The 12,419-nt window shown below is 45.9% G+C and overlaps 1 protein-coding gene across 1 annotated transcript in view; it reads right to left on the reverse strand.

The window, feature by feature from the left end:
* Positions 1–12,419, reverse strand: part of LOC135903468 (glucose dehydrogenase [FAD, quinone]-like) — a 119,782-nt gene that overhangs the window by 53,690 nt on the left and 53,673 nt on the right. The window contains exon 6 of the mRNA XM_065433793.2: positions 7,066–7,233. Within this exon, the coding sequence (XP_065289865.1) occupies positions 7,066–7,233 (168 nt within the window). The remainder of the gene's footprint in view (positions 1–7,065; positions 7,234–12,419) is intronic.

The following is a 12,419-nucleotide window of genomic DNA, read 5'->3' on the forward strand; positions in this document are numbered from 1 at the left end:
GTGTGGACGTGCTCAGCAAGGTGCGCTGCAGTGACCATAGGATGGTAAGAATTCGAGTTCGCCTAGACCTAAGGAGGGAACGGAAGAAACTGGTACATAAAAAGCCGATCAATGAGTTAGCGGTCAGAGGGAAAATAGATGAATACCAGATCAAGCTACAGAACAGGTATTCGGCTTTAACTAAGGAAGAGGACCTTAGTGTTGAAGCAATGAACGACAATCTTCTGGGTATTATTAAGGAGTGTGCAGTAGAAGTCAGTGGTAACTCCGCTAGACAGGATACCAGTAAGGTATCGCAGGAGAAGAACGATCTGATCAAGAAACACTAATGTATGAAAGCATCTATGCCTACAGCTAGAATACAACTGGCAAAACTTTCGAAGTTAATCAACAACCGTAAGACAGCTGACATAAGGAAGTATAATATGGATAGAATTGAACATGCTCTCAGGAACGGAGGAAGCCTAAAATCAGTGAAGAAGAAACTAGGAATTGACAAGAATAAGATGCTTGAGTTAAGAGACAAAGCCGGCAATATCATTACTAATATGAATTAGATACGTCAAGTGGCTGAGGAGTTCTATAGAGATTTATACAGTGCCAGTGGCACCCACGACGATAATGCAAGAGAGAATAGTCTAGAGGAATTCGAAATCCCACAGGTAACGCTGGCAGAAGTAAAGAAAGCCTTGGGAGATATGCAAAGGGGGAAGGCAGCTGGGGAGGATCAAGTAACAGCAGATTGGTTGAAGGATGGTGGGCAGATTGTTATAGAGAAACTGGCCACCCTGTATACGCAATGCCTCATGACCTCGAGCGTACCGGAATCTTGGAAGAACGCTAACATATTCCTATCCCATAGGAAAGGGCACGCCAAAGACTTGAAAAATTATAGACCAATCAGCTTATGTCAGTTGTATACAAGCTATTTACTAACGTAATCGCCAATAGAATCAGGAACACCTTAGACTTCTGTCAAGCAAAGGACCAGGCAGAATTCCGTAAAGGTTACTCAACAATAGACCATATTCACACTATCAATTAGGTGATAGAGAAATGTAGGGAATATAACCAACCCTGATATATAGCTTTCATTGATTACGAGAAAGCGTTTGATTCTGTGGAAAGCTCAGCAGTCATGGAGGCATTACGGAATCAGGGTGTAGACGAGCCGTATGTAAAAATATAAAAGATATCTATGGCGGCTCCACAGCCACCATAGTCCAGCATAAAGAAAGCAACAAAATGCCATTAAAGAAAGGCGTGAGGCAAGGAGATACGATCTCTCCAATGCTATTCACAGCGTGTTTACTGGAGGCATTCAGGGACCTGGATTGGGAAGAATTGGGGATAAAAGGTAATGGAGAATACCTTAGTAACTTGCGATTCGCTGATGATATTGCCTTGCTTAGTAACTCAGGGGACCAATTGCAATGCATGCTCACTTACCTGGAGAGGCAAAGCAGAAGAGTGGGTCTAAAAATTAATCTGCCGTAAACTAAAGTATTGTTCAACAGTCTCGGAAGAGAACAGCAATTTACAATAGGTAGCGAGGCACTGGAAGTGGTAAGGCAATTCATCTACTTAGGGCAGGCAGTGACGGCGGATCCGGATCATGAGACGGAAATAATCAGAAGAATAAGAATGGGCTAGGGTGCGTTTGGCAGGCATTCTCCGATCATGAAGAGCAGGTTGCCATTATCCCTCAATGGAAAAGTGTAGAATAGCTGTGTCTTACCAGTACTCACGTACGTGGCAGAAACCTGGAAGCTTACGAATAGGGTTTCACTTAAATCGAGGACGGCGCAACGGCTACGGAAAGAAGAATGATGGGTGTAACGTTAAGGGATAAGACAAGATCAGATTGGGTGAGAGACAAAACGGAAGGTAATATATATATATATATATATATATATATATATATATATATATATATATATATATATATATATATATATATATATATATGCAGCCGACTGTTCGCAGCTCACGCATGTTGTTTCATGTATCATAGGCTCTGACAATTTCGAGAAGCAACCGACCAAGCGACGTCACGAAGATTGTGGCGCTCCAAGTAGATAGCTCGTCATCGGACCACCTGCCGAGCTGCCTCGTGGCTACAGCCTGATCGCCTTCCATCGCGCAGGCGATCTGCGCCCCAACCCACGCAGAAGCGGCTGATATCGCAAGCAGCGCCCTCCACTGAGTCGCCTACAAAAGGGATCGTCCACAAGCACCCAACGGGATTTGCAGCCGACTGTTCGCAGCTCACGCATGTTGTTTCATGTATCATAGGCTCTGACAATTTCGAGAAGCACGCGACCAAGCGACGACACGAAGATTGTGGCGCTCCAAGCTGATAGCTGGTCATCGGACCACCTGCCGAGCTGCCTCGTGGCTACAGCCTGATCGCCTTCCATCGCGCAGGCGATCTGCGCCCCAACCCACGCAGAAGCGGCTGATATCGCAAGCAGCGCCCTCCACTCAGTCGCCTACAAAAGGGATCGTCCACAAGCACCGAACGGGATTTGCAGCCGACTGTTCGCAGCTCGCGCATGTTGTTTCATGTATCATAGGTGAGTGGGTTGTGACGAGAGCTTCTTCAACTTCGGTACTGTTTAGGCTGCAAATCCCGAGTGTCGTTTGATTCACCATGGGCATTGATCTGTGTACTTACCGTGTGCGGATAGGCCGCTTCGTAGCGCATGACCATTTTGCCAGTGTTTGTTCGCCAATATGGCTTAGGCCTGCCTTGGCTACTGGTTGCTGGCGCATGGGTGGACGCTGTTCCTTGGTTTTGTTTTGTATTGCTCATTTGATACTCTGTGCTGGCGACGTAGAGACCAACCCAGGCCCGGATAAAGTGGACCAAGTTCTCGCGCTTGTTAAAGAGTTAACGTTGTCAAATGAAAAATTTCAGAAAGACACTTCGAACAAACTAAAGGATATTCAAACGAGCGTCACTGACATCAAAAGGCGACTCAGTGGTGTCGAAGAGCGACCATAACCTATGTCATGACGTCGCCACCGTTGACTCAGTCGTTCACGAATCGCAGGAGCAGCTGAAGACCATAGAAACTAAACAGTTGGAGCAGGCCAATCTGGTTTTTGATGGCCTAAATAACCGCATGCGCAGAAATAACCTAATATTTAAGGGAATCCCGGAAGAACCAAAAGAAACATGGGTTGACACTGAACGCATCATCAACCAGTTTGTGTTAACTAAGCTAGGCTTCAATGCAGGCGAAATAGAGCGAGCCCACAGAATAGGTCGACCTAAAGCAGGTCACATCCGACCAATTGTCGTGAAATTTCTGAGTTTTAAAGACAAGAGCATCATTTTAAGAAATGCTTCCAAATTGAAGGACCTGCAGAAGCCACGCGTGTGGATTGAAGAAGAATTCTCGGCCCGAATTCAGCTCATCAGAAAAAAAACTCAGAGATTTCGCTCGCGAAGTACGTAAGCCTAACGAAAAATATACTGTGGTCTATGATACACTTCTTCTTGGAAGCAAATGTTACACCTTTGATTCATCGCAAAACAAAGTAACCTGTCTCTCAACGCGCAATGAAGCCGAAGTATGTCGGCTGAGTGAGCAACCTACTGTTGGCGCACGAGGGGACGAAAGTAACCAGAATGATTGACACAGTCATGCTAATCAAGGCGATTCATTGTCACTCCTGCTGTGTTACTTTAGAAGCATGTTTCACAAACAAGACCAGCTATGTGCATTTATTGAGGCTTGTTCTGTAGATATTGTTCTTGGGACAGAAACTTGGCTTACACCCGATATTGGGGACAACGAGCTGTCGCTCTCTACAAACTTTACTATATTTAGAAATGATAGGGTGGGCGCACGGGGAGGTGGTGTTGTAGCTGCCGTGAAATCTAATCTATGTGCTCGCGTTGTTGACACACAGTCAAATATTGAAATTTTGTGGATTTCACTTCAGGTCTGTCCCTCTGTGACTTGCGCAGTCGGGGTCTGTTACCGTCCGCCTGATGCTATTTCTGAATTCATCGAGAGTCTTAATCATTCCCTAACTTTAATCCAAGCCAAGTATCCAACTTCACCTATAATCTTTGCTGGTGATTTCAACTACCCCACAATAAACTGGCAGACGTGTACGCCCCTAGGTTGCGCAAGGAAGAGCGAATGCAAGGGATATCTCGATGTTCTTTGTTCATTTGATCTGCATCAAATAGTTTGCAAACCAACACGTGGGAACGGTATTCTAGATCTAGTCCTCACAACCGAACCGGAAAATATGCTTGTTCACGTCCTTGAATGTATTAGCGACCACAACATAGTACACTGTGAATACCAATTACAAAGTAGTAAACCAGAAAAGGCAACGAAATCTATTTACGATTACTCCCGTGCAAATATCGACGCAATTCTTACAGAGCTGTCATATTTTTCTGTGTGGTTCTTGGAAACCATGGCTTATCGCAATACAAATGATAACTGGCTCGCTATCCGAAGAAAGCTTATTGAACTGAAACAAAAGCACGTTCCCAAAATTACAATAACGTCATCAACACAGAGCACATGGTTCACGTCCCAAGTGAAGAGAGCAATAAATGAAAAGAAACGCCTTTACTCTAAAGCTAAGTTGTCCCACTCGGATGTTGATTGGCAGCGATACCGAGAACAATCAAATAAATGTAAAGCTGAAATTGAAGAATCTAAAGACAAGTTTTTTAACGATGACATCGTCAGCATGATAATGAACAATCCGAAAAATTTTTGAAAAGTAATTAACCCTAAGCACTCTTGCCAATCCATTATACCAATCGTTAATAACGGTGTGCTACTCTCACCATCTGAAGCTGCGACTGAATTAAACTCGTTTTTCAGCTCTGTATTCACAAACGAAAATCCAATTCCTCCTGACCTTACGTTTCGTTCAATTAACTCATCTATGAATGATCTCATAATTACACCAGAGGGAATAGAATCGGCCATCGATCGACTTTCGAATAACTCAGCGCCAGGTCCAGACGGCATCTGCACAAAGATGCTTAAAATGACTAAACCTATAATATCTCCCGTACTAGCCGCCCTTTTCCAGCAATCAATAGATACAGGAATTGTACCAGATGACTGGAAGGTCGGTCGTATCACTCCCATTTACAAATCAGGTGACCGATCAGTGCCCTCAAACTATAGACCTATATCCTTGACTAGTATTGCATGTAAATTACTTGAGCAGATCATATCTTCCGCAGTTATGAAATATTTATCTGAACATAACATTTTTTCTAACAATCAACATGGTTTTCAGAAAGGACGCTCTTGTGAAACACAGCTTTTTGAACTTATAACTGATCTTCATCAAGCTGTTCACGATTCCATAAAAACCGATGCCATATTTATTGACTTCAAGAAAGCATTCGACAAAGTTCCCCATTCTCGCTCAGTAATGAAACTTAGCCGGCTTAACATACATGGTAAAATTGTTAATTAGATCTCAAGTTTTTTAACCAATCGCTACCAATTTGTTTCCGTAAATGATCACTTTTCCGCTTTAGCACAAGTTAAATCAGGCGTTCCTCAGGGATTCGTACTGGGTCTAATCTTATTCTTAATTTACATTAATGACATCAGTAACAACCTGACCTCAACAGTTCAATTGTTTGCAGATGACTGCGTTCTTTACAGACAAATTATCACCTCTGAAGACACTAATATTTTACAGGCCGACCTAAACAAAATTTCACCTTGGTGCGAGCAATGGCAAATGGAAATTAATATTTCTAAAACAAAAACAATGACATTTACCAGAGCCAGTAACGTTCACTTAAGTTCATATTTCATGAACAGCATATGCATAGAGAATGTGTCTACATTAAAATATTTGGGAGTCCATTTAACTTCTAACCTTACATGGAATGATCACATTGATGAAATAATTTCAAAAGCAAATAAAACACTTGGATTCATTAGGCGAAATTTGTATTTAGCAAATCAGTCAACTAAATAATTAGCTTACACAGCTCTAGTTCGCTCAAAGATTGAATACGCTTCCATTATATGGAAGCCAAATCAGACTTACCTAATAAACAAGCTGGAATCTTTACAAAATAAAGCAGCACGCTTCATCACTAAAACATACTCTAGAACATCCAGCATCACGGCTATCAAAGAGTCCCTCCAATTACCGTCTCTAGAAACACGACGACTGTTAGCACTACTTTGCGACTTCCACAGATTGTATCATACCCCGTCATCCTTTACAGCATCCCATATCAAACCCCCACAAAAGATTTTCGCCCGCCTCGACCATCCCTTCAAAGTGCGTCCCATGTTTGCGCGTACGAATCTCCTGCGACAATCACCGCTCTTTCTAGCTATTCATCACTGGAATAAGCTGCCAAAAGAAATTGCTTCTATACGTGATCATGACTAATTTGTAAGTAATTTGAAGCGCAGTTTTACGCATGTTGGGTAAAAGCAGAATTTTATGCCTTTGACGCATTGTAAGTGTATCTACCTTTGTACGGAGTGTTGTTGCTGTTGGTTTTTTTTTCATCAATGTATGCAATTTTCTCCTTTTTTTTCTTTTTATATTTTCTTGTTGTATTTGGTGATCTTTACCACGTTGTTCTATATTGCCTTCCCCCCCCCTAATTGTGTTTGAAATATCTTGTTGTTAACCCCGCCCCCCCCCCCCCATTTAATGCCCAGAAGGGCCTTTAGGGTATCTGAATAAAAAAAAAATATGTTCTGCGTATATGCGTATCTTCTTGTAACCGTAGCACCTGCGAGAACCATCTAGACTAAAGCCCGAATCGCATACAATTCTTAAAGGTCCCCTGAGTTGTCCAAAGGAATAACCTGAATGCATATAGTGCAGACTGATACAGCCAATTTCGTTAAGTAAAATACAAACAAAATATATATTTAAGTTTAGAAATTGCAATCCACAAGTGAATGCAGGGATAAAAATGTTCGCGTGACTGCCATGTCAGGGTTCTCCATTCCGAAACGCAGCGTTCAGAAAAACCAGATGAATGCTTCTGTAACTGAAGAACACAATTCCCTGTAGGTAAATACTTACACCCAGTCTGTCGAGGTCTGATCGGGGACCAACTCCCGACAGGAGAAGAAGCTGTGTGCTGCCGATTGTACCGGCGGAAAGAACCACTTCTCGCCTGGCCCGCACTGTCTTCTCTTTACCATCCTTCACGAATGTCACGGAAACGGCACGTTTGTTATCAAACACAACCTGTAAGGTAACGGGAAATGTACCTTTTAAAGAAGCGTGAATCTGTGAGTGTAATGGCATTGAAATTTCAAGCTTGCAAAATAAGTGGCTAGCACATGAAACTTCACCGACTACTGAAGTTTACACAAATGCTTAGTTCCAGCAGCAACTTTCAGCTTTTTTGTTTGTTTTGGACATGTTTCTTATGCTCTCTGTAAGAACAAGTGGTCGTGGCCATAGAAATTGGTGTCGCATGTTGTAATTAAAGCACTAAATATTTAATTACCTCTTTAAATAACGAAATGTATTTCGTCATGTTCTTTTGCATAGCGGAAATCACGAAAAATGCATCTTACTTAACAGTGATCCCTGGAGTTATGCATGTCAGAGCAACTTGGCGATGCGCATCCTACAGGCTGCACTTCACGGGAATTTACGGAAAATAGTTCTTGTCGGACACTCGGGTGAGTGAGAAAAAATAATGTTTCTATTCAAACCCGACTATAACATTAATTTTTGCTGGCGGGAAAAGCATATATCTGCTGCTGAGTTTTGTTTTTGTGCATACACTTGCTTTGCAGCTATCATATTTCCTAGAGCAAATATTTGTCTAAGAGGCACGCAAGTACATTTTTGTAGTTTGGTGTCAACAGCCTTCAAAAGGCACGAAATAAGTACTCAAAATTTTGGAAAAACAGAAAAGAAAAATAACTTTGGCTTTTGTAAGTGTCGCCTGTCCACTGTAGCCACTCTCTGTATCTTTCAGCTCTCTCTCTCTCTCTTTCTCTCTCTCTTTCTCTTTATATATATATTGTCACGAGAGGAAAAGCCAGTCAGTCAGTTCTAAGCGAACGGCCGTTTACAGTTCGTTTTCGCAGCAGCTACCACGCACACGTCTTCCTCCTCGACATCTAGCGTAACTAGCGCGTGCCATTACCCCTCCCTCCAAAAAAACGAATAAATAGATAAATAAATAAAGTTGGGGAGATGTTAAAGGCCACAAGGAAAAATAAAAGAAATGAGAAAGACAACGGACGAGACGACAGGGGCCGAATCACAAAGTTTGTGGATGAGAGTCAGTGCGAATAGTAGGGCTTCATCCTGGTAACGTGAACAATGTCAGAGGAACGTTGTCTACGGGAGTGGTGCGAACTGTCGGCTGGAATAACTTCGTAGTTGACAGGACTTAGACGACGGAAAACTATGTAGGGTCCAAAGTATCGGCGCAATAATTTTTCTGACCGGCCTCCTTGACGTATAGGGGTCCAAACCCATACAAGAGCTCCCGGGTTGTATGTGACGTCTCGAAGGCATATGTTGTATCGACGAGCACCTTGACTTTGTCGGGAGAGAATTCATTGCCGCGCAAGGTGCCGCGCTGCTTCGGCACGCTGAACAAAGGTGTCTGTATCTGGTAGGGTAGGTTGCGACGAAGTGGGTAGGAGCATCACGTCGAGCATAGTGGTGACGTCGCGTCCGTAGACCAGACGAAAAGGAGGAAACCCGGTGGTTTCTTGTAGGGCAGTGTTGTACGCGAATGTCACATACGGGAGCAGTTCGTCCGAATTTTTATGGTCCGTGGCAACATACATGGAAAGCATATCCGCAATCGTTTTGTTGAGACGCTCAGTTAAACCGTTAGTCTGCGGGTGATACGCAGTTGCCGTACGGTGCGTTGTCCCGCTCAGCTGCAGGATATCTCGGACCAACTGGGCAGTGAAGGCCGTACCACGGTCTGTGATGACGACAGCGGGAGCACCATGTCGAAGGACGATATTTTTGATGAAGAAGTTAGCAACATATGGAGCAGTAGCTCGCTGAACGGCTTGTGTTTCGCAGTATCGAGTGAGGTAATTGGTGGCGACGACGATCCAGCGGTTATCAGCCGAAGACTTGGGAAATTGGCCGAGTAAATCCATCCCGACTTGTTCAAAAAGTGAGCAAGGAGGCCGGACAGGCTGAAGCAGACCGGCTGGTTTCAGTGGTGGAACTTTGCGACGCTGGCAATCTCGACAACTTCTGACGTACTGCTTCACGGTTTTTGTGAGTTTTTGCCAATAGTACTTCTGCTTGATCCTCGCGAGAGTACGCGTGAAACCAAGATGCCCAGATGTTGTTTCGTCGTGGCATGCACGTGTAACGTCGTCGCGGAGAGTAGCGGGAACAACGAGCAGGAAAGCGGTTGCCGTAGGATGAAAGTTCCGCTTGTATAGGATGTCGCCACGTAGGCAGAAAGATGACAAGTGACGCGCGAACTGCCGTGGGGGTTGTGGGCGGCTTCCTTCAAGGTATTCAATCAAGGGCTGGAGCTCGGAATCTTGGCGTTGCTGTTGAGCAAGGTTTAAAGACGGAAGAGTACAAAGAAAACCCGAATGGTTGTCAGTATCTAGTGGTGCGGGTTCGACGGGGGCGCGGGAGAGACAGTCGGCGTCAGTGTGTTTCTGGCCAGACTTATAGACGATGGTCACATCAAATTCCTGCAACCGAAGGCTCCATCTTGCGAGACGGCCTGAAGGATCTTTGAGATTCGGCAGCCAGCAGAGAGAGTGGTGGTCGCTGACGACACGGAAGGGGCGTCCGTACAGGTATGGGCGGAATTTCTGGAGAGACCATATGACTGCCAGACATTCTTTTTCAGTTGCTGAGTAGTTTTTTTTCAGCAGCAGACAAGGTTCGGCTGGCATACGCAATAACGCGCTCAACACCAGCTTGAAACTGTACGAGTGTCACTCCGAGACCAACGTTACTAGCATCAGTATGCACTTCTGTGTCAGCCTCGGTGTCAAAGTGACCAAGGATCGGTGGTGTCTGTAGACGTTGCTGAAGGTCGTGGAAGGTGTCGGATTGTGCCGGGCCCCAAACAAATGTGACGTCGTTCTTGATGAGTCGTTGCAAAGGTTCGGCAATTTCACAAAAATTGGGTACAAAACGGCGGTAATACGCGCAAAGCCCTAAAAATCGGCGGACATCGTGTTTTGTCTTCCGTATCGGGAACAGAGCGACTGTCATAGCTTTGTCAGGGTCAGGGCGCACACCGGTGCTGCTGACAATATGACCTAGAAATTTGAGCTCCTCGTAGCCAAAGTGACATTTTTCGGGCTTCAGGGAGAGGCCGGCGGTGCGGATAGCTTGAAGAACCGCCTCAAGCCGCTGGATGTGTTGTTCAACGTGGTGGAAAAAACAACTACATCGTCTAAGTAGACTAAACACGAGTTCCACTTGAGGTCAGATAAAACTGTGTCCATCATGCGTTGAAATGTGGCCGGAGCGGAACACAATCCAAAAGGGAGGACATTAAATTGATAGAGACCATCGGGTGTTATAAACGCCGTTTTTTCCTGGTCCCGTTCGTCAACTTCAATTTGCCAGTACCCACTACGCAGATCCATTGAAGAAAAGTAACGGGCATGGCGCAGGTGATCCAAGGAGTCGTCAATTCGAGGAAGTGGGTAAACGTCTTTTTTCGTGACCTTGTTCAGTTGGCGGTAATCGACACATAATCGTAGTGAACCGTCTTTGTTTTTAACTAATACAACAGGTGAAGACCAAGGACTTGTCGATGGTTGAATGACATCATCGTCGAGCATTTGTTTAACTTGATGACGAATAGCATACTGTTCTCTTTGCGACACGCGATAAGCGTGTTGGCGAACAGGTTGGACGGTCGGTTCAGTGATGATTCTGTGTTTGATTAAAGGAGTCTGTTTGACCTTCGACGTGGTGGCGAAACAGTCGCTAAATGACGATAGCAGAGTGAGGAGCCTCTGCTTCTCATTTTGGTCTAGCTGTGGGTTGACGTTGATGTGACTGGTCAAGTCCACATCGCTGGGTTCCGGAATCGAGATTGTCGCTACCGAAGCACAGGCGTTGGAAGCGGCCACCGTTTCAAAGTAGGCCATGGCGGTATGCCTCGCAAAGTGCTTGTATTCGCCACTGAAGTTGGTAACTAGAATCGTGGTTTGCCTAGGTTGGAGCTCTACGAGACCTCGTGCGACGCCGACTTCGCGATCCAGCAATATGGCGAGGTTACCTTCGGCAATGCCTATTCCTTGTTGTTCTTGGGGGCATTCAACGAGGACGAAGATGCTACTTCGAGGCGGTAACGTCACGCAGTCATCGACCACGCGTGAAGCCGCGCGGTGATGTGCATCCTCCACACTCGAATCCGAAGAAACGTAGTTAGAAAAAGTCACGAATAAGTCACGAAGGTTTATGATCGCCCCATACTCCTGGAAGAAATCCATGCCCAGTATAACTAGCCGAGAACACTGGGGCAGCACAAGGAAAGACGCTACGAAAGTCGAAGTAGAAATGGCAAGTCTGGCGGTGCATCGTCCAATGGGTGACACGAGGTGTCCTCCGGCCGTAATCAGATGTGAGCCGTCCCACGCTGTCAGCACCTTGCGTAGCCGAGTGGCCAGTGAGGCACTCATAGCCGAGTAGTCAGCCCCCGTATCGACAAGTGCAGTTACCGGATAACCGTCGATTGAAGCAGTAATAGCAGCAGAAGTTCTTTTTGCAGTTTCGAATGAAGGCGTCAGCGGTACGTCGCGAGGGGATGGCGTCGGCGGAGGATATTTGACGGTTCGCATGACAGCGGCCTCACCCCCGGAGGTCGCCGTTTTCAGTTTCCCCGGCGCGGGCTTCCACCGTTGACTCCAGCGGAATCAAAGGCGGGTCGAGCACGGTTTGGTGACGCGTACCGACGAGGTGAAGGCGACCGTGACTGTCTTCGCTGTTGGGCAGGAGGAAGCCGGTTACTTTCTATGTATTGCTCGATGTCGTGCGGGCGTCCGCCATGGCGCGGGCAACGGGTGTCCGGATGGTATTCCCGCAGACCAATCCGTCGGTACTGGCAGTCGCGATACATGTGACCAGCCTCCCCGCAGTAATAGCACAACGGACTGTTATCGGGGGCGCGCCATACTGTAGATTTGCGCGGACCAGGATGAAAAGGTGCTTGCGGATTCGTGCGGTGGATCGGACTTGGGGAGCGTCGAGAAATCCCAGCAGGCGGCTGCGAAAAACGGCCCGTCGACGGCGCGGAAGCCCGAAGAGCATCCGCGTACGAGAACGTGGGAGGTTCGGGTCGTGTTGGTGGCGAGGGATGAACCACTTTGCCGATTTCTTCCCGAATGACATCCGTAAGAACCGCGGCACTGGGAGGTGCCGGAGCTGATGCATAGGACTTCTGCAGTTCTTCTCGA

The sequence above is a fragment of the Dermacentor albipictus genome, chromosome 7, assembly GCF_038994185.2.
Source record: "Dermacentor albipictus isolate Rhodes 1998 colony chromosome 7, USDA_Dalb.pri_finalv2, whole genome shotgun sequence".
Taxonomy (NCBI): Eukaryota; Metazoa; Arthropoda; class Arachnida; order Ixodida; family Ixodidae; genus Dermacentor; species Dermacentor albipictus.